Source organism: Myotis brandtii, unplaced genomic scaffold, assembly GCF_000412655.1.
Source record: "Myotis brandtii unplaced genomic scaffold, ASM41265v1 scaffold1076, whole genome shotgun sequence".
Lineage (NCBI taxonomy): Eukaryota > Metazoa > Chordata > Mammalia > Chiroptera > Vespertilionidae > Myotis > Myotis brandtii.
This window is the reverse complement of record NW_005353663.1, coordinates 575,715-599,605: the sequence shown is the minus strand read 5'-3', so window position 1 is coordinate 599,605 and position 23,891 is coordinate 575,715. Positions and strand designations below refer to the sequence as shown.

At 38.9% G+C, this 23,891-nt stretch overlaps 1 protein-coding gene and 1 long non-coding RNA gene across 2 annotated transcripts in view; both read left to right on the top strand.

The window, feature by feature from the left end:
• Positions 1–3: 3 nt before the first annotated feature.
• The window catches only part of PRDM6 (PR domain containing 6), a gene marked incomplete at its 5' end in the record, with an annotated part of 89,658 nt that continues 65,770 nt past the window's right edge, over positions 4–23,891 (top strand). The window contains one exon of the mRNA XM_005857133.2: positions 4–153. Within this exon, the coding sequence (XP_005857195.1) occupies positions 4–153 (150 nt within the window). The remainder of the gene's footprint in view (positions 154–23,891) is intronic.
• On the top strand, positions 9,843–22,999 carry LOC106726581. The gene is made up of 3 exons (XR_001362646.1): positions 9,843–9,852; positions 12,945–12,947; positions 22,936–22,999. It is a non-coding gene; the product is annotated as an uncharacterized LOC106726581 (long non-coding RNA).

The window sequence follows — 23,891 nt, the reverse complement described above, 5'->3', positions numbered from 1 at the left end:
CTGTGCACCAGCACCGTGCCCGGCCTGGCCTACGGCATCTGCGCGGCGCAGAGGATCCAGCAGGGCACCTGGATCGGGCCCTTCCAGGGCGTACTCCTGCCCCCAGAGAAGGTGCAGGCCGGCGCCGTGAGAAACACGCAGCATCTCTGGGAGGTAAGTCGCCCGCCGCCTCCGGAGCCAGAGCTTTGGGCCGCCGAGAGCCTGGCCCTTGGAGGGTGGCAACTTCGGGGAGAGCTTCCCTTGTTTCCTAGAGAGTAATAGTGGAGAAGAGATTTCTCTGGTCATGCAAATGCCTGGTGTCTGCACCATCTGCTGTAAAGACCTGACACAAAGGCAACCGAGCCAGGGACACAGGGCCTGCAGGTTTCCGAGGGTGGAATCCCTTAAGGAGCCTCTGGTGCAGCTGAGGTGGATTTGGTCTTTGATATCCTGGCTTCTTGAGAGAAAGAGAAACCAGCTGAGGAGATGGAGCAGAGAGCTCGGGCCTTGGGGGTGTGAGCTGGGTGAACTTTTTGTCCCATTCTAAGCTCTTCCAGTGTGTTTTTGTGGACTGGGCAAAAAGGAACATAAGCATAAATAGGAGGAAAGAGTCAAGCTCGTTTTGTCAGATAAAAACAATTTTGTAAACACCGTATCTGAGAGACTGCAACATGTTTCATTCATAACTTTCAAAGTTCCCGCAGTAAGCAAATTATAGCGTCCTGAATCAGAAATTACAAGTTCTGGTTCTTCTCTGTTGTCCTTTGCAGTAAGTCTTTAAAGGAACATAAGCATAAATAGGAGGAAAGAGTCAAGCTCGTTTTGTCAGATAAAAACAATTTTGTAAACACCGTATCTGAGAGACTGCAACATGTTTCATTCATAACTTTCAAAGTTCCCGCAGTAAGCAAATTATAGCGTCCTGAATCAGAAATTACAAGTTCTGGTTCTTCTCTGTTGTCCTTTGCAGTATGGCGATACAGTCTTCAGGAAAATAAAAAATCAAAACACAGGGACACTTTGCGACAATAACCCAGTTGAAGACAATGTTTCAATAGCACAATCATACCTGACACTATTACTTAAAAATAAACCACCTCTTTGAAAAATGTTAACCAGAGCTTTCTCCCAGAGCTTCATGGTTGACGATTGAGATCCACTCCTGCAGAGACAGACCCTTAGCCTGTAGGTAATGCCCCCACTAGCTAGCCACCTCCCACCCTTGGAGTTATTTATGAAATACAAGATGCTAGAAGTCTTACTCTTAAGAGTAAGACTTCTAGCATCTTGCCTGACCGAGGCCAGGCAATATAATGGAGTGGGAATAGCCAGAAAAGAAAGTTTCTGAAATGTCAGCAGCCAAGTTGGCATGGACATTGGGGCTCCATTAATGGGTCATTTCTACAGCAGCTTGCCCCTCACACTTGGCTCAGTGGCCAGTCAAGATGATTATTTGCACTGTGAGCTGCCTCATATTCACTAACTAAAACTCATGGGACTCAGTAACCCAGTCATATTTTTGCTGAGCACTCATTCTGCCCAGCACTATGTTAGGCCCTGGAGATACAGTGTTGTGAAAAGCAGACCCAGCCTCCAGAACCCTTACATGACTGTTGGCAATGGGATGTTGAGGCCTGTGTCCCAAAGCTCCCTTTGATGAGGGAGGAGCTAAGAGTATGAGCTCACAGCCCAACACCCCAAGATGATCGAATAGGGAATATGGGTTACATACCCTATAAGGCAAGCATGTCAAACTCGCGGGCTGTGGGCTGAAGGCCCCATTTATTTAAACAAGGCCTGTGAGCCGCGAGTTTGACATGCTTGCATAGGGTATGAGCTAAGTTTCCTACAGTTATCTGCTGGTGCCCTGAGCCTGGCTTCCAGGTTTCATTTCACTCCTAAAGTGAAATTTAGTCCTTCTGCATAAGATTCTTGAATGAGGACAAAAAAAAGTTGGGCATATTTATTTTACCAAATAGTGCTTTTTCTCTTTTTAACATAAGTTTTTATAGGAAAAGAAGGCAGGAGAAAATGGCTTGGTATGCTACAGAGAGGCAGGTTAGAAGTTAGAGCTTTTGGATAGAAAAAAATGACAAGTGGGAAATAATCAAAGCGTCTGGTTTCGAAATATTTCCCAGTTGTTTTTTGTTTCTGACTAATTAATCGTAACCTCCAATGTGGTTTAAGGTTTATAAAACACTTCTAGTCAGTTTTCATGTTCCAGTGGTGATATTAGGAACTCTAATACCATACAGTTAAAGATCTGCCAATACTTTTCTGAGGAAATTATGAAGCAGTTGTTCAGTGGTACAGATTTGCTCTATCTGAAACTGTTAAAAGTGAGCATTATCGCCCTTTGATGACTTGGGGTTAGAGTGCCAGGGGACAAATCCATAAACATGTAAAAAGAAATCCTATAGTTTTAAGTTGTGTTTTTTTTCCTAAATGGCTGTGGATGATTGGGATGTTGTCAGGAGACCACTATGCATATAGAACATGGTTGATATATAATAAACTAAAAACATGGAGCCTTTCTTTTATTGCCTTTACTTGTTCTTGATGAAGTTTAAATTCTGTTTTAGTAAAGAGACTGGGAAATTTAATTAGGTTTTGTTGTTGTTGATACTTCAATAGACATAAAGTGAGTTTTACCTGTTGTTTGTGTGAGTTGAGTGTGTTGGAGGTAGTGGTGCATAGAAGTGGTTCTGTGTTATAAAAATGAGTTGCTTGGTGTATGCATTAATGATCTACAAGTCCCTTCTCCCAATTCAGGACAGTCTATTTGTTTTTATCATCTGCAGGAACAGTTAGAATAACACATGTTTAGGAGATTGAAGGGATATTAAATGCAGCCATGAAAATGTATCAGTCTCCGGAGGGATCATGTAAAATGTAACTGACTGGGGCCAGGGAACTTAGAGTCGATGGCTATTGGTAAGAAAAAGCACTGTAATAGGTTTCAGATTTTTATTAGTATCATTTATTTTTAAGCATTATGATTTATTGTTTTTATGAAATGTGACTATTTGAATTAAGTTATATTTATAGCAGAAGATTCTAAATGTTGGATTGTTCCTTAAATTTTATTCTTTCCTTTCAAAACCTAAATTCAATTGTGAAAATTTTTAATCATTTTATTATTTATATTTAGAAAGAATCGGTAATTGGAATACACTGTAGGTCTATAGGAAATTTTGGCAATAATTATTTAGTGACTCATGTAAAAATTATCCATTTTAAAAACACACTCTTTTAGATATCTTCCAGAATATCACATTGACATAAAGCAGATCTTTAAAAAAATTAAAAGCAGTTGAATCATGACTATTATATTTTAAAAGTCAACTGGAATCGTTTTTCTTTCTCACATTTTTTTCAAGTCACTTGCTGATGAAGAAATGTCTTTATATTTAGAGTTCAATACTCAGGTCCTGATGGATCTTACCAGGGTTACTTATCTTTATTTCAGTACAATAAATGGATTGCTAATCTTTTCCCGTCACTGTTTCCAAGTAGATGATGGATTTTTGTTTCAGTTTACAGTTCATTGTTTTTAGTATGGTTGTACTTTATTATACACATGAAGGCTTATTAGAGAAAACATCAGATTCACCTTAGTTATTCCTTTTGTTTAATAATTAAAAGCTATATTTTCTTTGTAGAAAAATGACTTTTTAATATTTAACATACATCAGCTATGGAGAGCTTGTTTGATGGGTTTGTAAGTGTGCTATCATCTTTGTGTATAATCCTGGTTCTTAAGAATATAGCAATTTAAAGAAAGTTCAATATCATTCTATTACCTTCAATATGTTTTGACTCTTTTGAGTGTTTATAGGAAGTTCTAAGAGTTTTTCTTTTCTTTTTTTTTTTAGCAATAAATGACAGTAATTTTTTGTAATTTAAGGAGATTAATAAGCTAAAAGCCAAAGTATTAATCTCTTTTTGGCCAATTTCTTTTAAAATCAGAATTTTAATATGCGCTACAAGAAATAATAAATTCAGATAGTTTAAAACAAAAACATTACAGGATGGATTAAATAATCACTTGCCTTACTTACATACATTTATTCCAACAAGACTTGAATGCATGATATATTTCTAGCCCTTTGGATGTAATGGGAAAAATCTTTCTGAATGTTTTGCAAAGAAAACATAGCCTTTCTCAGCAATTAGGTCTTATTGATGAGAGTGAGATAATTTTATCCTAATGTGTTTTCTAATAAAGAAGTGAAAAGGCACATTTGATTCCAACATTTATGAAAACATTATCTCAATTATTAATGTGCTCTTTTCCCTTGAGATAAATTAATCTAGTTGCACATGGTTTCCCCTTTCTGTTTAACATCAGAATTTAATATGGCTGGACCTGAGGAATGTACACAGTGTATACTTAAAATTCTACTGGAATAAAATACAGAAGTTTAAAATAGTTACAGTTTAAGATAGGCCAGAATTACTCAGGCCTTTCAATTCAAAGTCTTATTTGACAAGAAATTTTAGCAATGATGACAAAATAAATTGTATCTAAAAAAATTATTCTGGTAATTGAAATAATGTAGTGACTTGTTAGGATTACAGTCAAGGTACTAGAAAGGGATTTAATTTTACAGAACCTGTTTTCCCTTTGCCTGAGTAAATTTGAGTGTCTCATTTTCACTTTACTATGTGGACATTTTCATTATTTTTCTTCAGAAAATCAAAAGGGATAACATAATGTGGTTCTCTTTGTGGTTTGATGTTGTGCCATAATATTTTAGATTTAATAAGAGTTTTGCTTTTAAGCAAATGGTCTATTTTTCATCATTAACATTTAAGTTAGGTCAAAAGACTAATGAAAACCAATATTAAAAATATATTACACATTGCTGCATGTTTATATTTCAAAACCATCATAGGTAATTGGTACTAAAAGGAAATGAATTGATTTTATATTTTAAATGTATTTTATGTTTCTATAAATGACCCAGTTCCATTTATAGTACTGTACCCATTTGAATGGATTTAGATGTTGAAAATTAATAATTTAAAATTAATTATTTTAAATTAAAATAATTTTAAAATCAAATTAAAATTGTTCCAGTGATAGTACTATAATTATATACTCCATATTTTGCTTTATAGATTTGGCTTAATTTGGCTTGACTCATCAAAACACCAGGGGATAGAATTATATGGCTGTCACAGTTATATTGAAGTAAAAATTGTGTTTCTTAGTAATTTATCATTTAATACACTAGACTGCTTGTCAGCTTAGTTTTGAATGTGTCAGTTTTATGAAATCCAAATAATTTCTCCTTAAAAATAAACCATAGTAATGTGACTATTATGTTTTAAATTATGCAGGGTAACAGCTGGTATATCTCTTTGGTTTTGCCTCATTTGATTTGAAGATGTCTTTTACAGTGGTGCCCATTTGATAGAGTGTGAGCATTTTGTAGTTTTACATAAACTGTAAAACCATCTGCCGCCTGTTGGAATCATTTCCAGCATTGTGTTAAAAATCAAAACTTAGTACTTAAAATTGGCTTTGAAAAGATCCATGCAAAGTCTAGTTCCTTTTAACTTATGCATCCCCCTGGACAGTGCCACCTTGGTTTTCTAAGTCCCAAAACGACCCTGCTTAAAAAAAAAAAATTATAACAGCCATTTGGAAATTCTCATGCTAGTGAGGTTTCATCCAGATATGCACGTGACGCTACAGTGCATTAGTTGCAAATGCTTTATAAAGAGTAATATGTTCTGTATCTCATTAGTCAGTTCAGTTTATCTATTGTTTACAGATTTCTTCTTTTATTGATAGCATTTATCCACGTAAAGAAAATAATTCAAAAGTATTTCTTGACTGCATATTTTCTTACAGCATATAATTAAAAAAAATTTTTTTTCACACTGACTTAAAAGTGGGGTAGAGAAATTCAAATCAGAGTCTCAGACGTTCCTGGATAGATGAGGTACCCCCCGCGCCCCGTGACTGCACGGCAGCAAGCGATCTGGTGAAAATGTGATTATGGCAACACTGGGTCTGAGAAGCCTGCAGGGGAGCCTTTATATTTCAGTGCCAATTAAGGCAGTTTTAATTATTGGAGTAAATTTATTGTTATCCAGAAATCACTTATAGTTGGAGTATAATACTATGGGTTTTAAAAAATGAATACGAAAACTGCCTCGTAGCTAGCTGAGGAATCATGTCCACAGTATCAACATTCTCTTTTCTCAGAGGGTGGATGTGATACGTTGATAGTGTGGGGAAAATGTTCTGCCGTTTTTAAGAATGCGTGCACAGAACCGCTTTTAGACTGCCTTGCTCTGTCTTTTTCTTTCTTTCTTTTTAAGAATCGTATATACTCCAAGATTTCATGAGTTCAGGCATTCCTTGTGTATTTACACAAGAAATACAGACTCTAGTATAACTACTTAGCATAAAAGCCAGAGAAGCCAGAGCAGAATATACTTTTCCTTGTAAGCATTTGCCACCTCACTCAGATAAGTTACAGAATTCCATTATCCAAATTGTTACACATGTGTGACAGAGGTTGACCTTTCGTCATGTCAATCCTTTTTGTGTAGGCCCCAGGCTCCAGCCTAATGGCTCAAACCCTGATTTACTCACTGTAATAAGGGCAGGAGGTCGAGCAATTGTCAGGCTGCCTGTTCGTACTCTTCTTGGAGCCTGGTTGAAGGCTGTTAACACAAAGCTTTTCAAAGTGAATTTACAACCAGCACCACTGACAGAGGCCAATCAGTGCACCATAAATGTCAGGTTAGTGAGATTGAGCAGTAAGTAAAGTACTGACAGCACACTATTGGCTGGAATCAATTGGCCAGGGTTTAACTGAAAAGAGCAATCTACGTGTGGCGGGCTTAGGGCGAGAGCTAAGCGTGCAGCCTCGGTTTCCATGGACCATCTGTAGATTTACCTGCGAACAGGAGCGCAAGGGTGGAATGGCACCCATTTGCTTGGGTGCATCCGGAATCTTCCGTGTTGATGTGCTTCAGGATTTGGAAGTTGAAAGTGGCCGAACCTGCTGACGCTGAGGTCGGTGGTAAAAAACAAAACAAAAAACAGCCCAGGAAAAAAGGATCAACTTTGACAATATGGGGCTGTCAGAACTAGGGACACAACCAGTTCATTACAGTTCGGGGAAAGGCAATTTGTTCAAATTCTGAAACGAAAGCAGGGATTTACAGGAGCACGCAGACACGAGCCGGCTCTTTTGCTCTTCCTAAGGCTCAGCAGTGTGAAACTTTCATGGAAGTCACTAATGAGTGATTATGGGTTGAGAGTCTGAATATCCATGAGATGTGGTTTCCCCACCAGACGGAATGTTTTTATCATTTCGTGTAATGACAGCCTGGACAACAATTCATTTAGCTCTGAAGGCATCAGCATTAAAATGGAGGAATCCATTAAGATGCTGTATGCAAGGATTTATAAATTAGGCAATTTCCTTGATTATTGCAATCATTTACAAAATTGATTGTTCCCGTGTGGTATAGACAGATTTCAGCAACGATCATTGACAACAAGCACATTCTCTGATATCTATAGCTACTGGTCACTAAAGCAGGTCACTATTCCTCATCCTCCCTGCTGTTCTTGGTCTCAAGGTCAGACAGACTTTCAAAGAAGCTTAAAAATAATGAGTTTTCACTTGTTTTCAGAGGAGACCCACCCAGGCTGGGAGGGTAGATGCAGATTGTGCTAAATGATGCAGCATTGTTTTTATATTTCACTCTTAATTTTGGAGGAGGGTGTTGATGATCCTGATATGCTTCAAATCAGTAGCACAGATTTTGAGATGATGCCAAACTAAAAGGAAATTATTTTCGCAAATTGCAGCTGTAAATATTTGTTTGATTGAAGAACTAAAAGTCAATAATGTGTTTTATTTGTTGGTCCTTAGAGTTCTAATTATCCAATAGATATATCTTGGAGTCGCTGGATTTTAGGTCAATTAATTCTGGAAGGCATAATAAAGACATTGTTACAAGTGGGAAACGTTCAAAATGTTGCAGTTTTTCCTATACAAGAACACGCACAAGTTCACTTGGTACTTAATCACTAACCACAAACCACAAAGTTGCCTTTATTCCTGAAGTATCAGAGATGGGCATGCCAAACGTGTATACAGATTTCTGTCCAATGAAAGCTAGCAGTTTATGCTTAGTACAAAATAACTGACTTTAGGCATTTACTTTTAATCATCTTTTTGTTTTTAATCATAATTTTCCATTCTTGGATCTCAGACTGGGGCTTGAAAATAACATTTTAGAAAATTGCCTAACACTGTTGGGAAGGCCAAAATTCTTTAGTTTGTCCTGATTTTTATATATATAATAACTTGATTTCAAGGTATTCCTTTGGTTAAAAGGAGAAATGCTATGTTTGGTGGCACCCTGCATTTTTATTTGACTATGGTTGCTTAATATGTTTGCTCTGAAGTTCGTTTTCATTTTTAATTAATTGTAAAATTCACTGCTTAAAAATTCAACGAAAAGGCATTATTTTCACTTGTCTTGATATTATCTCCTCATTTTAATTAAATTTTGGGGGGGCAGTATTTCTGGTTTCTGTCAAGACTTAAAAGTCATGTGACTAGATTTGTTTTGTGTGAACTGAATGAAGCACTCAGTTATATAGATGTTTTTGCCAGCACCCTTGTACATTTATTTAATAAACCAAAATCTACTGCATGCAATTGTGAAATGATATGCGATTAAGCCCATTTTATTAAAATGAACAGTGTTTTTCACTCTCTGTGATCATTTTAAATTAAAGCTGCCTCAGATAATGAAGTGTTTTCTATAGAAACATTCGGTGTAATCTAATTCAGTAGAAACTTCTTAAGTGCTTTTTAATTGGAATCAAATGAAATGTAATCAAGTCATGTTTTCAGTGTCTTGTAAAGCACTAAGACCTTTAGAACACTTGGGAATATTAAGGTTTATCACAAAAGTAACAGAATTAAATTCTCAGATATTCATGTAAACTCCAGAATGGTAGATAACCCATAATAAATTCTAGGTTAGAGTACAGTGCTTTCAGAATCTGTTGTGTTTGTCCCAAACTAATATTAAACCTCATTTATGATAAAAAAAAATGCACAAATAGTACCTGTGGGAAAGAGTTCCGGAAAATATTGTGCTACTGAGGAAAGCACTTAATTTCAATTTATTGCAATTTAAAATTTTACCTGCATAATCTATGAGGTGGAAAATCTAATTATTAAGCTTTAAAATGGTAGAAATGAACTTTTATATTAAAAATAATCAAAGCTCATTGGCCCTGGCCTGGTGGCTCAGTTGGTTAGAGCAGTGGTCAGCAAACTGCGGCTTGCGAGCCACATGCGGCTCTTTGGCCCCTTGTGTGTGGCTCTTCCTAAGCCTTAGGACTACCCTAATTAAGTTAATAACAATGTACCTACCTATATAGTTTAAGTTTAAAAAATTTGGCTCTCAAAAGAAATTTCAATCGTTGTACTGTTGATATTTGGCTCTGTTGACTAATGAGTTTGCTGACCACTGGGTTAGAGCATTGTCCTGATACACCAAGGTTGTGGGTTCAGTTCACAGACAGAATCAACCAATCAATAAATGGAACAGCAAATCCATCCCTCCCTCCCCTCTATCTAAAAGCAATAAAAAAGAATGCTCATCATAAGAGTTCAAACTATATGAAAATATAAACCAGTGGTGTCCTTTAAAGAGATGACTAATATAATACATATTTATTTCATATTTGTACCATCTCTTTGATACTGCAAAACACGTTTTTAAAGCAGCAACCAATGGGACAGTCTTCATAGGATCTCCTGCAAATGTTTAAATTTGGCTCACGCATGAATAGATTTTAATTTTGTGTTCAGTCCCGTTCTCCCCTCTCTGTATTTTTCCTGGTGGGAAATTTCATTAACAGTCTGCAGAGCCTACTGATATTATAGCAACACTTCTACCGATATTGTTTGCATGTTTTATAGCACGTCTTTAATAAAATCAGAGCCTTTCTGGAGTCTTTAGGGAGATTTGAATGGCCCTCAGAGAGAAAGGAGGAAATATTTGTTTTCCTTTTTTACACATGAAGTTGTTAGCAAAAAGATCAAATCTTTTTGAAGTGCTTTTCTAAGTGGGAAGACATTAATTTATCTAGTTGTGAGGCTTCAGTGAAACTTCTTATTTTCTTTGTGCCTCTATTTCTCCATGTGTAAAAAGGAGTTATACTGGACTATTATGAAAATTAGAGAGACACTGTTTATGACTTTTTTGTAACCAGAGAGACTTTACTTTTTCAATTGGAATTTTAATAGTAATTTTTAAGTCTCTAGAGGACTGTGCAGATAGTCATAAATAACTGCATTACTTGTCTGGTAAAACCAAAGATTATACTCGGTAGACCATGACACCCAGTTTGGATTTAATTACCACAAAATCAGGCTTAGCTAATATTTAAATGCACATTTATTTAGCACTGCTTATAAGTAAGGCAAAATTATGTATTAAAGGAATACCACACAACATGGATGTAAAAAGAGTCATTAAATTTCTTTTTTTTAATTTAAATTCTTTATTGTTTAAACTATGGCTTTAATTTCTAAAACTACATTTCTAATGGAGGCCAACAAGGGCACATGAACGTTTCCTAGAGGTACAAGATTTCAGAAAGTGAAATCACTCTTAATCCTCACAACAGAGAACTGACTTTCAAAGTGAAATGGAAGGGGAATGACTTAGTCACACCAAGAAAAATCATGAGGAAGCCCTAAGCCAGAAGGTCTTTTGATCATAGACCCCAGATCAGGAGCAGTTCATCAGGTGGGTATGGCACTAGATGTTGAATTCTGAATAGAAAAACATCTCAATGCCTAGCATAGTGTGGCTTGTGAATAAATGTTAAATGACAACAAATCGACATAATGGCACGTTTGCCACTGTCCATAAAAAGGGTTGTGCAGCTGTGTGTGTACCAGTGAATACTGATGTAACAGTACATCATACAAATTCTGACTATGTGTCAGTGTTGACCCCATGACAATCAAGAATGCCAAGTGATAGTCTGCATTTAGAAAATTTTCGATGAAAAAATAAACACAAATACCCAAACGTGTCATAAAGAAGAAAAATGTAGACTAAAATGAATATTTTTTTCCTAACACATACTTATTTGATATTGTAATCATTTCTGTTATGGTTTCTGGAGTTTTTACTTAGATAATAACCTAAGAAGGTGTGATATTCAAAATATTTTATGAACCAGATTATACCCTGCCCCACAAACCTGGTTGCTGCATTCATATCTGCACTCCACAGATAACAAATCAGCCCCAAATCTAGGATAGCTAGTTGGGCATTAGCAAAGGTATTAAACAAATAAACAGTAAGAATATTGGGCATATTAATAGTACCCCATAATGGGTATAAAGTTTCATTTTTTGTCAGATAAAAGAGTGCTGGAGATAGGTTGCACAACAATGTGAATATGCTTAACACTATTAAACTATACATAAAATGGTAAATTTTATGTGTATTTTATGACAATTTTAAAAAAAGAGTAATTTATTTTTTCCAGTGATTTTTTTCCTCTAGCTCAGTAATTCTTAAACTCTAACATACAGGCATAAGGAGGTCAGCAAAATTCAATCTGGGAACCTGCCCCTAAAAGATTCTGATTCAGTAGAACTGCATTGGGGCTCAGCACTCTATTTTCTTAGCAAATGTCCTGTGTGGTCCTGGGACTACACTTCAAGAAGCAAATGCCAGGCTCCACCTTGTTCTACCTTATTCCTGTGGCTCCCTTCCCACCTCTTCCCTTCTCTTGGCTATTCTTGAGCTCACCTGGCCTCTCTTCTGCTTCAGTTCCATACTGAGTCTTGCTTCTGTACTAATTCTAGTCTCAACTTTGCTTTCATTCCTGCTACACCTTGGCTAATCTCTGGACATTTCCCTTATTACCCCTTATCTCCCAGATGGATGGATGGATGGATAGGTAGATGATGGATAGATAGATATAAAGATAGTTTAAATATTAAATAACTACTAACAGACAGCAAAATTGACTCCTATGACTTTCATCTTTCCTATATTTCAGAAGTTTACCTGGTCAGGTGGAAGGAAACAGCCAAAAAGGCAAAAACCTTTATGCTGCATGTAAACTGTGGCATATAATGAGCCCCTCAGTAATCCAAGTGTGCTTCAGGAGGAGGTGGCCTACTAGGAAGCATTTGGTAGTGTTCTCAGGGCCTGAGTGCCAGCTGTCACTGGGACTGAGCCATGTGACCATGAGCAGCCACCTTAACCCCCTCAGCTCTTCCCAGCACTCATCTGACTGCACAGCCCTCTCCGTCTCCGCCAGCCCCTCTGTGCAGTCCTGTAGCATATAGAGAGGCCCTGTATACTCCTTCATGTTGATTGCGGTTTGTAGTCTATAAGTTTTCCCTATGCCAACTTTACCTACAAATTTGCTGATCTTTTTCTGTCTTCCCCTTTCTTAGTAACATCAAGCCTGTTTTCTGATCTTACCTTCTCACACTCAGACGGCTCACCTGTTCCTGCTGTTTCACTGACTCCTTATGCGAGTGGCTCTCAGACTACATTTGCTGCATGATCTCTCCTACATCCTACATCCTTGGTCGTCTGAGGGACATCTCCATTTCGATATCCTGACATCGTTTCAAGTTGGGTTCACTAACTGCCCCCATTGCACAACTAGATGTCACTTTATCCTTAACTTATGGTGTTCTCATAGTCCTTTTTGGCCAGTGAGCCCAACATTTTGGAGTTACTGTAACGGCTTTTAAGTATATTTGTATCTTAGCAACTAACAGAATGTCTGGCACGTAAAAGGCATTTAATAAACACCGTTGATCTGATAGTAATGTGAGCTACCACCGTTAAGCTGAGACCATGTGCCCAGCACTCCGCTAAGAGCTTTACAGGGGTTATCTTAATTCATCTTCTGATCCAAGGAGGTAGTCATTTTTCAGATGAAGACACTTTTCAGATGAAGGCACAGAGGAGGTAAGTAACTTGCCCACGGCTGTATGCAGTAGGGGTAGGATTTCCACTGAGGTGTTGTGGGCTACAGAGTCCTCAGTCTGAGGCTATGCTGCCTGCCCCCTCCCACTATCAGACCTGAACTCCGTGCAGCTGACCTGGGCCCTGCACCTGGTGAGAGCCCCTTCCTTGGTGGGTACTGCTTTGGTTTCTCAGGCGCAGCCCAGCCAGAGCTTCACAGAAGCCCGTAGCTCGGGCCCTTGACATGATAAGTCCACCTTGGTTCTAAGTCTGTGGGCTTCATATTTATTACCCCAGAAAAGGCAAGCTCCCCAGCACTCAGGGACACACATGTATTGAGAAATTACCATGAATGAGGCATCCTACAGGTCACAGAGATGGGCAGGACCAACTCTGCCCTCAAAGACCTAGAGAAGCAGGCCAGGGAGTAATTCCAGTTAAAAACAGCACGCAAAACATGACTTTTCCTGGTGCCCAGGAGAAAGAGGTGACTTCCTGCGGGAAGGAATTGAACCTGGGGACAGAAATAGTGAGTACCCAGAAGTCAGGGACTGGGAGGAAAGATGCTCCGGGAAGATCAGCCCCTCATCAGTGGAGCTCCACAGCCCTGCCCCGCCCAGCTTCACGCCTGTCTGCTCCTTCACCCTAAGCGAACTGGTTCCTTCTCCTTACCAACATCTTGCTAATGTCCACTGTCTCGCTACTGTCCACTACGGGGATCTAGCCTGACCTGCTGCTTTTTTGGGGGTGTGTGACCTGCTCTTGACCAGGAAGGCTCGCCCTTCTTATTGTGGTCACCCTTTATCTTTTGCCTTTTTAGAGTCTCATCACCCAATAATTTACTTTGGGCTAATCCTGGTTTTCACTACGCTGTCCACATTTCCTTTAACCAACCCCCTAACAGCTGTGAAACTTCTGCTTTATCACTTGATATTGCAGCCTCAGTTGGTAAGCTCATACTTGGGACATACTTAGACTAAAAACTCTTTATTATTTATATGTCATTGAACCTTGAGTGGGCATCCTATATTTCTATTGGCCAAATTGGGCAATTTTATTAAGGTGAAAATTGAGGAGAGACCTGATGGGAGAAGGAATGAGCCTTGTGACTGTCAGGGAGGCCAGCATGCCAGAAGCCCAGGGTTCAGAGGAGTGTGGGAGGAGATAAGCTCAAATAAATAACTTAGCATTTATTCCGAATGAAGTAGACCTAATTGATCACTCTGGGTGCTGTGTGGAGGACAGTCTGTGGTGGGGCAAGGATGGACGCTCTTAGGAGGAGCTCAAAGGACAGGAGGTGGGTGGAGAAGTCAGGAGCTGTGAACCTGTAGCTGTTATTTAAATCTATGGGACCACTTGAGGTCAGCTGGGGAGTGTGGGTAGGCCGAGCTTTGACTAGAGGAGGGCTATTATGTCTCCAGTTCCATAAATTTCCGTGGATTGGACCTGCAGGTTGAACGTGGATTAAGAGTCATGTACAGGGTGGGGCAAAAGTAGGTTTCCAGTTGTTCATATGAAAATAATACTGTAATTAATAAGTAATTATACAGGAATAAACTCTGTGTCTTTGTGTATTCACAACTGCAGACCTACTTTTGCCCCACCCTGTAGTTGGAATGGTTTGGGTGGCTCATCTCAGTTCCCTCCTCTGCTAGCATCGGCACAGTCCTCACTGTTGTCTGCATGGTTAACGTGACAGTGAGGCAGTAGGATAGTGGCTTCGGAATGATGTCACCACTCCTAAATGTGTTGGGATCTCTTAATCATGAGGTCATTATATGTTCCAGTTGTGGCCCTATCCTGGAATCCTTCCCCAAAGAGAGGGATGCTTAATCTGACTTACCCAAATCTTCTATCAAAAACCTCATTCACCTCCTCTACCCAGAGTGGGGCATCTCCCTTATTCTCTTGCATTTTTCACATCGCTTCTTGTGAAGTCTTTATTTTATTTTTTTATGATGACAAGGGACAAAGATAATTATGAAAGGGAATTTGGAAAACGCAGAAAAATATTTTAAAAGGAAAAGCGAATGAGCTATATAATTAATTTGGTGTCATTCTTATTGCAGTTAGATTTTCTTTTAATATATAGATGAAAACATGCTGTTTGCCTCATAAAATTATAAACACTGTCCCCATACAGAAAATTCTTGGAGGATATAGCCAATAAAATTATTAGCTATATGCTATAAAAATGTATTAGCTATATACGCTTAATATGGTTGAATTCAATTTTTGAACATTTGTGTTGACCCTCCCTTTCTCCCTCTCTCCTTACTTTGGACATATTACTAATCATTTGATATCCTGAGCATTTTGGGTCATGCTTGCCAAAATACCTGCAGGAAGAATTATGCACAGAGAAACTCACTTTATACTAACTACCATAATACTAAGAGCAACAGCAAACCGTTGTCCATCGCTTTCTAATTTATAAGAGATTTCACAACCCGCGCACTGATTTTGTAGCTGCAGCCTCTGAAATGCAGGAGCGCTCTGTCCGGTCTGGTCTGGTGTGAGTGAGATGGGGAAGCTGGGGCCAGGAGGCTGCCTGCCCTTCCTCAGAAGGCCCGGGACTGCCTCTTTTGACCCGTGTGCTCCAAGGGAGCTTTCCATCTGTCCAAATGTTAGCCTGGAACTAAACGCCTCCACACAGTGATGAAATCCCTAACAAATGTAGCGACAACACTGAACATAAGGCCTTAATTTTTCCCCAATTGCTTGCATTTACAGTTAATTCGATTTGAATTATAAGTCACCTCCATGTGCATGACTCATGCGCTCATTATTATGAGCTTTGTTTGCTGAAATGTACAAAACAGAGAGGAGTTGGTCTGCAAGCAATGCATAGCCAAGGTAATATTGAACTGGGTTCCAACTGAGAGAGTTGTTTCATATCTTTGCACATCTTGTATTCGAGTTCTGGAATTCTCCAAGAAAACAAAAACATCTTTTTTTAAAAATATGTTTTTATTGATTGTTAGAGAGGGATAGAGAGGAATATCAATGGGAAAGAAACATAGATCAGATGCCCCCTGCACGCCCCTCCTGGGGATTGAGCCTGCAACTCAGGCATGTGCCCTGACTGGGAAGGGAATCGAACCAGTGACCTCCTGGCTCATGGGTTGATGCTCAACCAGTGAGCCACACCAGCTGGGAGCGGAAACATCTTTTAAAAGCACATTTGGACCACTGTCCACAGTGACTATTGGAGGGCATAAATATGCAAATCAAACTTAATTATGTAGCAAAGTGAAGGAAACGTTTTTTTCCTATCCCAGGACATTTTGCTTCAGGCCAGCTGAAACCCTTTTCCAAGTGCAGATCTTTGTGGATCCAGAAGGGTGATAAACTAGGCCTTGCAGTTGTGATGAAAGGGAGGAAATGGTTTCAAAAGCAAATCACTTTCACACTTTATAAAAGACTGGAGAGCAACAGTAAGGAAATGTCCAGAAAACAAGCATATAAATAGATAATTGCTGAAATATTTGGATAATTTTGAGAATAAATGCAGGCTAACATTTTTGGACAGTGAAATCAGCTTTTCATAATAACTTCGTCTCCCAGCCAGTAATTTCCTTGTTCTCCCTAATTTATTTCACTTCTGTGGAGCTGGCAAATTCCTATGTTCCGTACCTCAAACAAACCAGTTTCCCCACTACCGCGTTCTGTTGTGAGACTCTTGTCTTGCCCCTGGCTTTAAAAAAAATTGATTTCAGAGAGGAAGGGAGAGGGAGAGAGAGATAGAAACATCAATGATGAGAGAGAATCATTGATTGGCTACCTCCTGCACGCCCCACCCTGGGAATTGAGCCCGTAACCCGGGCATGTGCCCTGACTGAGAATCGAACAGTGACCTCCTGGTTCATAATCGATGCTCAACCACTGAGCCACGCCAGTCGGGTTTGCCCCTGGCTTTCATGAACAAAAGAGGAGCTCAGGATCCCCAAAAGGGCTTTGGGCTTTCTGATGACTTTCCCCCTAGGGCTCCTGGGATGTCCAGTATTGCAACAGTCCATTTAATTTGGGAGCCATGTCCAAAGTCACTCTAAAGTTATGCAACCTGTAACAGTCTTAGGGCTCCTGGTAAGGTGGGTGGGACTGGAAGAGAGCAGTAAACATACCCAGTCAATCTCTGCTAGGCACTATGGCTAACGTCAGCAAGGCCAAGGTTGGAGGCTATCCTAGAACTGGGACTGTCTCCATCGACGCTTTACACATCTCCACAACTTCGGGTCCAGTTCTCAGTTGGACAGTCACCATGCATGCAAAGCAATGTTGCAGTGGGTCATTTGAGGTATTTGTGTGTGTGTGTGTGTGTGTGTGTTTGTTGTTGTTCTGTTTTTGGTCATTTTTTTCCTGGCTAAGGGAGAAGAGTGGCAGCGACTTCTACTTCTGAAAACTCTGTTCAGGGGCCTGGCACAGTGGAAAATTTCATGCTCTTGACTGTGGATGCCAGCAAGTTTGTGTCTGGAAAGTTTAAAATGGACACTTTAGGGACCCATTAGAAAGGAATAGATAACTAGTAGGAAGTAAGGTGGGTTGCCTTTTGGTGTGCTGTCACCTTTCCTCTTGGCTGGAGTCAGGGATGGATTTTTCTCAGCGTCCCCCTGCTGACATAAGATCTCTAATGATAGAAGTGCTATTTAAATCTTGCTGAAGTTGCCAGAGCAAGGAGTTTTATTAAAGTAACTGTGGAGCATATCGCATGGGGATGAATGTGAAGTCCCAGCAACATTGCTTTGCATGCATGGTGACTGTCCAACTGAGAACTGGACCCGAAGTTGTGGAGATGTGTAAAGCGTCGATGGAGGCAGTCCCAGTTCTGGAGGTGTTTGCCCTGGGACTAAGGAGAGCCATTCATTCGCTCATTCAGTGTCGATTTGATAAGTTTCTCTTACGTGCCAGGTGCTACATGCAGGGTTGTTGAAGGATAGTGTTGGGTCAGAAAGACACAGTCTGTGCCTGGGAGAAGCTTACAGTCTACATATAAGGAAGACATCAACTATCGGAGAAAGAGATTGAGATGAAGCACATAAGGCAAGATGAGTATGTATGTTAGACACCTGACTGAGACAATCCAGGGGGATAACTGAAGCGTGAAGGAAGCAGCAGCAGGGAGGAGCGTCACCTGAGGCCACTCCAGGCAGGTTTAAACTCAAGTTTTTCAAGGATGAGAGCACGTGGAATAGTAACCAGGAGGAGAGCTGGAATTTAAGGTGGGAAGAATAGCCATGCAAAGGCCCAGAGGAGGAGCAAGAAAGTCGTTTTTGTTTAAAAGGCCGGCTTGGTTTGTGGGTCCCTCTCAGTGGGGTGGTAGTAAGAAAGGAGGCTGAAAAACCAGGAAGGCACGTTGATGAGCTTCTTGAAAACTGATTGGAGAGTTGAGAGTTGAAGTGCAAAGAGGAAACCACGACATAATTGCTAGGAGGGTGACTTGAGGAGGGCTGGTGGCAGATGAAGAGGACATGGGTTTGATTCAGCAGATGATATGTCAACTGGTATAACTAGAGGTAATGGAAGTTTCACTGCCGTCTGAGATCGGCCTTCATTCAGGCTGGTAAAGATTCTGATAAAGCTGGAGGCATCCCGGCTCCCAGAGAATGTCAGTGACTAAAGCACAGCTCGTCTTCCACGTGAGCTGTCAGTGGGGGTGCACAGCACTGGGAGGGCACTCCAATGTTGTAAGGTCTTAGATTTGGTCTGTAACTCCAAGTAACATCTAATTAGATGGACAAAGGAGGAGGAGGGGACAGGTGGGAACGGAATAATGCTCGAAAGGGGAATGGGAACCTCTCTAAGGTAGATAACACTTCTCTGTGTTAGAAACTTTACTTTTCTGATGGTGACTGTGGTAGGGCCACACACAGTTGTATGATCTTCTGTTGAAACAAAGAGGAGTATCTTATGCTTTGTGATAGATGATTGCGTTCTGTTAGGAGTTGGGGATCTAATTGTCTCTGCCCTTATGTAGTCTTTCAACAAACAATACAGAGCTGTGCAAGTACAACAGAAAAAAACAAACAGAAATCTAGAAATCCCAGTTGTATAGGAGCACAGAATTGAAAGATGGAGTGAGGGTGTTTATATGTCACTTCCAGAACAGTTTGGATAGCGTACTGAGTGGCTGACATGTAGTGGGTAGCATTAACTGCTATCTCCTACACATTAAGACATGGGAGAGAGAAAATAACCTAAAACCTAAACGAACCTTCCACCTAACAAGAACACTAAGGAATGCAAAGTTTAAAGTGCGTCCAGATTAGTGTAGGGAAGAACAAGATGAGAGATTTTAAAAAAAGGAAGGAATGAGAACAAAATGGATGATAAAGGTTGGAAGTGGAGACCTGGACAAAAGGATGAGTGTGTATATGAGAAGAGGGAGAGGGAGCTACGAGGGGAGAGGCACTGAGAGCAGCTGGGGCAGCTGGAGCTCCGGTGCACCGAGCACGTGCGGGTTCCAGGCCTGCCACCCTCAGGGCCACCGGCTGCTTCCTCAGCTGCAACATCACTCCTCCTGCTGCAGTGACCACAGCTTCTGGGGTGATGCCTGGCCCTGCCCCCTCTTGGAATTGGAGGAATGCATCTGTTCCTGGGCTGCAGATTAGAGCTTGGGGCTGGGGGACTCCAAGGAAAGCTGGAGTCCTTGGGTGGCCTCCCAAGACATGCTTCAGACCCTCAGCTGATATTTCTAAACTTCCTTCTCTGACAATCTATAGTTTCTGTTTTTAGAACTACATTGTCAGCGGTGTCAGACCCTGCCCTGATGATTCATCCATTTAAGACCAGCATTACTATCTCTTGTTTGGAAATTAAGCAACAGAAAGGAATTCAAGGGAGCAAGTTAAGACATTTAAATTAATGTATATCTATACGGTTACACTACCAAGTTAAGTCAGCTCAGTTTTATCCCAGAGCTCTCTACAAGGTTTAAGAATTTTATTTCATATATCAAAATTTATTTAATTTGAAAATTTTAAGTTGAGTTAAACAATTTTAAAGGTTTTCTCCCTCACTATTTCTTCTACAATACTAGTACACATTAGATATCTTATAAAGAGTTATTGGTGAGTTTTGAGTATCTTCCATTTTAAAAAGGGGTTGGTTTATTTATTTTCAGATCACCTTGCTCCAAAAAGAGATTTAAAGTGGCTCTTAGAAAGTCTTCGAGGTGGATAAATGTTTTGAGAAGATGAAAATGGAAAATTCTAAATAGAAACAAATGTGCATTATTTAAAACTATTCTAAGTACCGTTTTGATGCTGGAATGTGTTATGTCTGAGAAGTGTTGTCTTGACATGGGTGCCCGATGTTCTGTGCTTGTTTGCAGAATGGATGTGATGTGACCATGATGTGCTGTTGCTCCATGATCTGGAGGCAGTGTCATACATGTAGAGAGTCGGGAGGCCACAGTCTCGGTCTGTGGGGAGTAGCTAACTAGCTGTGCAATGCTGGGTTTCTCTGTTAAATTGTGTGTGTTTTTTCCTTACTGAATAGGTAATTGGTGTTTATTACCAAAAATTCAGAAAATACAGAACAAAATTTAAAAATTTCATAGCCCACTACCTGGAGACAAACTCTAAAATTTTAAATGTATTTTTTCTAAAAAAAAAAATTATATATGTATATTTGTGTGTACAAACTCTAAAATTTTAAATGTATTTTTTCTAAAAAAAATTATATATGTATATTTGTGTGTATTATGCTGAAAAAATTTTTTTACTTAAAATTGTTACTTAAACATGTCCTAATATCATTAATATTTTTGTAATCATTCTATTCAATATATTGTCCACCAAATGAATGAGTCATAATTTGCTTAACTGTTTGTTTCCTTATTGTTAGACTAAATTTAGCATCTATGATATTTATAGTTTTCCATTATAATTTTGACTTCTATATATTGGAAATTATTTCTCTCCTATGGGGTTATGGTAATGGGTAAGGTAATATATGATAAATAGTAGGTATTTATTGAATATGGGTTCCCCCTTCCTTTTTTAAACTTTTGGGCTTAACAGGGCTGTTTTAAGGATCTGTGAGTTGCTGTTTATAAACAGTAACTCACTAATGTTTTGAAAATGATAATTCTAAAAATGAAAAATTCCTTACTTTATATAGGAGAGAGGGTTCTGAAAACTTACTTTTCTGGTCCAGTTTTACAAACCAAATATCTTTAAACCACTAGGGCAGGGGTTTCCAAACCACTGGGATACTTTTTTCCCCTCTAACATTTTATAGAATTTAAAATATAAGCAGTAGAGTAAAATAAGTAGATATAGTATATTAAATCCTCTTGTATCCAGCGTGTATCTCGAATAATTTTTCTTTTCATTCTGTTTCCTCTGTTCTTTCCTGCCTTTTTTAAATTTATTATTTTGGCTTTGTTTTAATTTCATTTTGTATATTTTTTTTTTGTTGGACTATTTTAAGTAATTCCCTGATACTATAACATTTAATTTGCAGAAACTTTAGATTAAAAGATACAGGTAAGCCTGGTCAGTGTGGCTCAGTGATTGAGTGTGGACCCAAGAACCGAGAAATCACTGGTTGGATTCCCAGTCAAGTCACATACCCCAGTGCAGGCTTGATCCCCAGTAGGGGGTATGCAGGAGGCAGCCAATAGATGTTTCTCTCTCATCAATGTTTCCATCTCTCTATCTCTCTTCTTCCTCTCTTTCTAAAAAATCAATAAAAACATTAAAAAAATAAAAGATACAGATAAAAAATAGCACATAACCACAATACTGTCATCATATCCAGTAGTATTAACAATAGTAGTATCATCTCCTTTCATAGCCCCTTACCTTCCCTCCTCCCCTATCTTTTAAGAATTGATTTGTTTGAATAACAGTTGAAACAAGATTTTTACATTGCATTTTGTTGAAATACCTCTTAGGTCTTTTTTAATCTATAAGAGTTCAATAGTTAGGAAGGATTTTTTTTTTAATAAGAATTCTTGAGTCTCTCCTCTAACCTACCGAATCAGTACCATCAGCGATGTAGTCTCATGGTCTGCATTTAATAAAAGCGCTATTGCTGATTCTGATGGACAGACAGCTTTGAGACCCTCTGTACAAAAGAGAATACTTAAGACACATTTGGAATGAGGTTTTTAGCAGAGGAGTAAGCTGTTCTCTAGTTTATTTTACAAATGTGAATCCTTTATTTATTGGATTTCCTCAAAATGGGACTCACTTCTTGTATGGATGATGATTGAGATGATATATGACTTTTCCTACAATCACTCATTTTCATCCCAGTGGTTATTCCTTGTTAGGGGTGTTTTCACTGCTTTCTATTGAGAACTTTATATTAAAACTACTCTATTTGTATCATATCTGTAGTTATCTTTTCTTGGCCAAAAAATGTGTTTAAACTGAGAACATGGCCCTAGCTGGTTTGGCTCAGTGGATAGAGCTTCTGCCTGTGGACTGAAGGGTCCCAGGTTCCATTCTGGTCAGGGGCCCATGCCTGGGTTGTGGGCTCAATCCCCAGTAGGGGGTGTGCAGGAGGCAGCCAATCAATAATTCTCTCGCATCATTGATGTTTCTATCTCTCTCCCCCTCTCCCTTCCTCTCTAAAAGCAATAAAAATATATTTAAAAAAACCCCACTAATACAGAATATGTAGGGAAGTAGGAAGAAATCATCTATGATCTCTCTGCTTAGAAGTATTTACTGTTAGTATTTTCATTGTACTTCATTCTAGTCTTTTCATATGGTAGTAAACTTTTTAATAGACAAACTCTAAAATCCTATGAACATTTTTGTAATGACTAAATATTCTTTACTATAAGTTTAGTGACTGCCTAGTATTTCAGCATATGGGTATGCTCTAATTTTGGTATTTATCTTGTTTAAATTGTCCCCCAATTTAATGTGGGTAGCTCAGTTGGTTAGAGCATCATCCTGATAGCCCAAGGTTGTCAGGTTGACCCCCCAGTTAGGGTACATACAAGAAATAACCAATGAATGCATAAATAAGTGGAACAGCAAGTCAGTGTTTTTCTCTCTTTCCCTTTCTAAAAATCATACAATAAAAAAAAAATTGTTTCCTGGTATGGATAATACTCTATTAGAATCCCTATAGCTTTTTTTTTGTACATCTATTACTGTTTTCCTGGTTTAATTTTTGTATTTCTGAGTTGAAATGTTTATATGGCTTTTATTTTGCCTAATTTGCCTTTAGAAGAGTTGTATCAGTTTACATTACTCTGAGTGGATGAGAGTTTCCCTGATCCCTTATCTATGCTGTGGACTTTTCTATTATAAACCATTTATGCATCCATCTCTTTTTCATATTAGTGGCTTTTAATGTAGAACCCCAGTTATGCATTCTGAGGCACATTACACCTAATGATTCATGATTTGGGCCTTTTGACTCAATTTTAGGAAAACATGCTTTGTAGGTCTGGGAAGCCACCTGTGTGGTCAGTTCAGAAGCTCTCAGCCCCTGTTACAGGGAACAAGGATGATGGGAACATGTAGCTGGTACTGAATTTTTTTTTCATCTAATTTGAGCATTTTGGATATTGTATTTTTAGCAGAGATAATGAAATGTCCAGGTTCTATAGGTGGTTGTATTTCATGGGTAAGCAAAATGAATCCAAAATAAATACACTTTGCCAATTATTTTTAAGATCCTTGGGGTCCAAGTTTGCAGGAAAAATATTTTACAATTGGGTATATTATTTTCATCTTTATTGTGCTTCATTCTCTTCCCATATTTATACTGATGCTGCAGTAGGCATGTGTTCGCTTTCTCCTCCCATGCAAGCTTTATTACCACTCTAATAAAGCTTGAAACTTTAGGCCCATTTGATGCAGACCCTAATATATGCCCCTTGATTTCTTATCTGGCTTTCTGGCTGCCTTTAGTCTAGTTTCTTGTCTCAGATG